This window comes from Leuresthes tenuis, unplaced genomic scaffold (genome assembly GCF_036924035.1).
Source record: "Leuresthes tenuis unplaced genomic scaffold, fLeuTen1.0.hap1 SCAF_18, whole genome shotgun sequence".
Classification (NCBI taxonomy): Eukaryota; Metazoa; Chordata; class Actinopteri; order Atheriniformes; family Atherinopsidae; genus Leuresthes; species Leuresthes tenuis.
Window position 1 is genome coordinate 15,335,950 of NW_027325372.1, and position 2,395 is coordinate 15,338,344.

At 38.5% G+C, this 2,395-nt stretch overlaps 1 protein-coding gene across 1 annotated transcript; it reads left to right on the plus strand.

Annotated features, from left to right (window-relative positions):
* The first annotated feature begins 995 nt into the window (after positions 1-995).
* On the plus strand, positions 996-1,745 carry LOC140275087 (ladderlectin-like). Its single transcript, XM_072370475.1, has one exon. It carries the CDS (start codon positions 1,070-1,072, stop codon positions 1,547-1,549), a length of 480 nt encoding a protein of 159 aa, XP_072226576.1. The 5' UTR covers positions 996-1,069; the 3' UTR covers positions 1,550-1,745.
* Positions 1,746-2,395: the final 650 nt, after the last annotated feature.

Below are 2,395 nucleotides of genomic sequence, written 5' to 3' on the forward strand. Positions count from 1 at the left end.
TTTTCTTTTTTTTTTAGGTTTATTTTCTGGGACGTTTTTGTCACAACAGACACATCATATTTCAGTGTAGTTTTCTATGTCCAGAGAGTCTGTGATTTTGAGCTTCTGCAGTTATTTAGTGAAGTTGTATAGTGAATAACTTACCAAATTCTATAAAACACTAATAAAATTTTTGGTTAAAGTCAGAAACTGTTTTTCAACAACCGAACCAGTTCTTGACGCACATCAAGGGTTTTGACATTTTTAAGTCTGAGTATTGTCCATACCACAACACTGAGGCTGCTCTTGGTAAAGTATCCAATCCAATCAAACACCAACAACAGCAATGTTTCTGTCTTACTTTAACAAGATCTCAGTGCTGCATTTGATGCAGTAGGAACATAGTGCTGGAAATAAGACTGGAAACCTGGGTGGGGCTTTCTGCCACAGCACTAAACCGGTGTGAATCCTGCTTAAAATGCAGAGACAACTTTGTGCCTGTAGGTCCTTTGAATTAAACTTCAAGGCTTTCCTCTTCACCAGTCCACTAAATTCATATGTCAATTTTTTTGTAATTCTTTTAAAATGACATTTTATTTGATTTAATTGAATTGAAGGCCTTCAGTTCTTACCTCTTACGGTGCCTCTCACTCTGTGCTACTGTCTGAACGTACATTTTGTTTTAATGCTCTTGTGTCTATCTGTAAATAAAGACAGAGAAATGCAACATGTTTCCCCTCGTTTCCCTCCAATCCTCAGACAGCTGAAGTCACAAACGTTTTCTAAAGTTTACTGTACGATTAAAGTTATGAGAAATAATTTGATTTCAGGTTTTACATGACATATCAAGGTAAACTGTTTTATTGTGGATATTTGTAAGATAATGCATTGTTGTCTGCAACAGAAAATGTTATTAAGTGCACAGACCAATGATAAGATACCAAGAGTGGAGACGCCCTCTCTGTGTGATATAAAACAAAGCAGCCTGTCACCTGCCTCTGCAGGATATTTGATGACAAGCATCAGTACAGATCAACTTCAACAAGACATTGACACCTTGTCTTAATTACAGACATAAAACTCCATCAGGATGTTGTTCCTCTTCATGGCTGCTCTGGCTCTGGGTGCAGCGTCTCCTTCAGATGAACAGGAACTGCAGCTTCAGCGAGGCGGCTGTCCCATGTTCTGGTACAGCTTTAACGGCCGCTGCTACAAGTATGTCGCCTCACACATGACCTGGGGGGAAGCAGAGCTTCACTGTGTCTCAGAAGGAGCCAACCTGGTATCTATCCACAGCCTGGAAGAACACAATTTTGTCAATTCCCTGATCAAGAACTTCGATCCTACTCAAGGATTCACCTGGATCGGACTCACTGATGTCCACAAGGAAGGAGGATGGATGTGGTCTGATGGGTCTAAAGTCGGTTTTACCCAATGGGAAACAAATCAGCCAGATAATTCTGGAGGACGTGAACACTGTGGACACACCAACTATGGCACAGCTTTTAAATGGAACGATAATACGTGCTCAAATGCATCAACTTTTGTTTGTGCATCTCGCACTGTTTGACCTTAACAACAAAAAAATGTTGCTAATTGTTTCAATTGCCTTAACATGTGTTGTCCTTGTGAAACAAACAATGTGAAAGTTTATAGAAATTCTTTGATGAGCATTTACCTTGTCAAAGGAATTCTAGATAATCTAAAAATGCTTTGTTTTTCCTGTTTGACCAACTGAAAAAGGGAAAAAAAATGTGGAAATGAGATGTTTCTGTTAATTACATTTTTAAAACATTATCATTTCAAACGATCTAATAGCTACTGTCTTGTGTTGAATTCTCTTCCTTCTGAACAACACAGCATAACTACCTTGTTTTGGTCCATCTACTGTCAAACAGATCAGTGCAGTTTTAAAGTTCAGTACTTATGAAGGCCCAGGTGGGATTGACTGCCCTCTGTGACTTTGGATTTAATTAAACAAATAAATTGTATCTTAAAATACATAAAATGTGTCTTCCATACACAACGGAAGTTGTAAAGATTGGAAGAGATTCTTGATGTTAAGTGCTGTTCCAACTCATGCAGTAACACTGATCAGTTTTTTTCAGCATCCACCCGCACACACACACACACACATAGCAAGCTGTAAAGAGATTTGGAGAAATGAATGAAAGGCTCTATTAAGCATGGAGTAGTTATCATTTATTTTCACATGTAATCACATCTTTATCGTATCATAAAAGAGCTTTTTGGTGTAAACAGTTTGAAACAAAGTAGGGCGCTGTCCCGTTTTATGTTTTGATATTCTTGTTTTCTGGTTCTTTGTTATGTTTTCAGGTTCTGGTCCTGTTTTCCCCCCTGTCACTTAGTCTCACTCTAGTCACCTGTTTTCTGTTCTACAACTGCACGTCATCAC

Excerpts from the sequence above, each read along its gene's own strand:
- LOC140275087 (XM_072370475.1), top strand. The coding sequence starts at position 1,070 with ATGTTGTTCCTCTTCATGGCTGCTCTGGCTCTGGGTGCAGCGTCTCCT.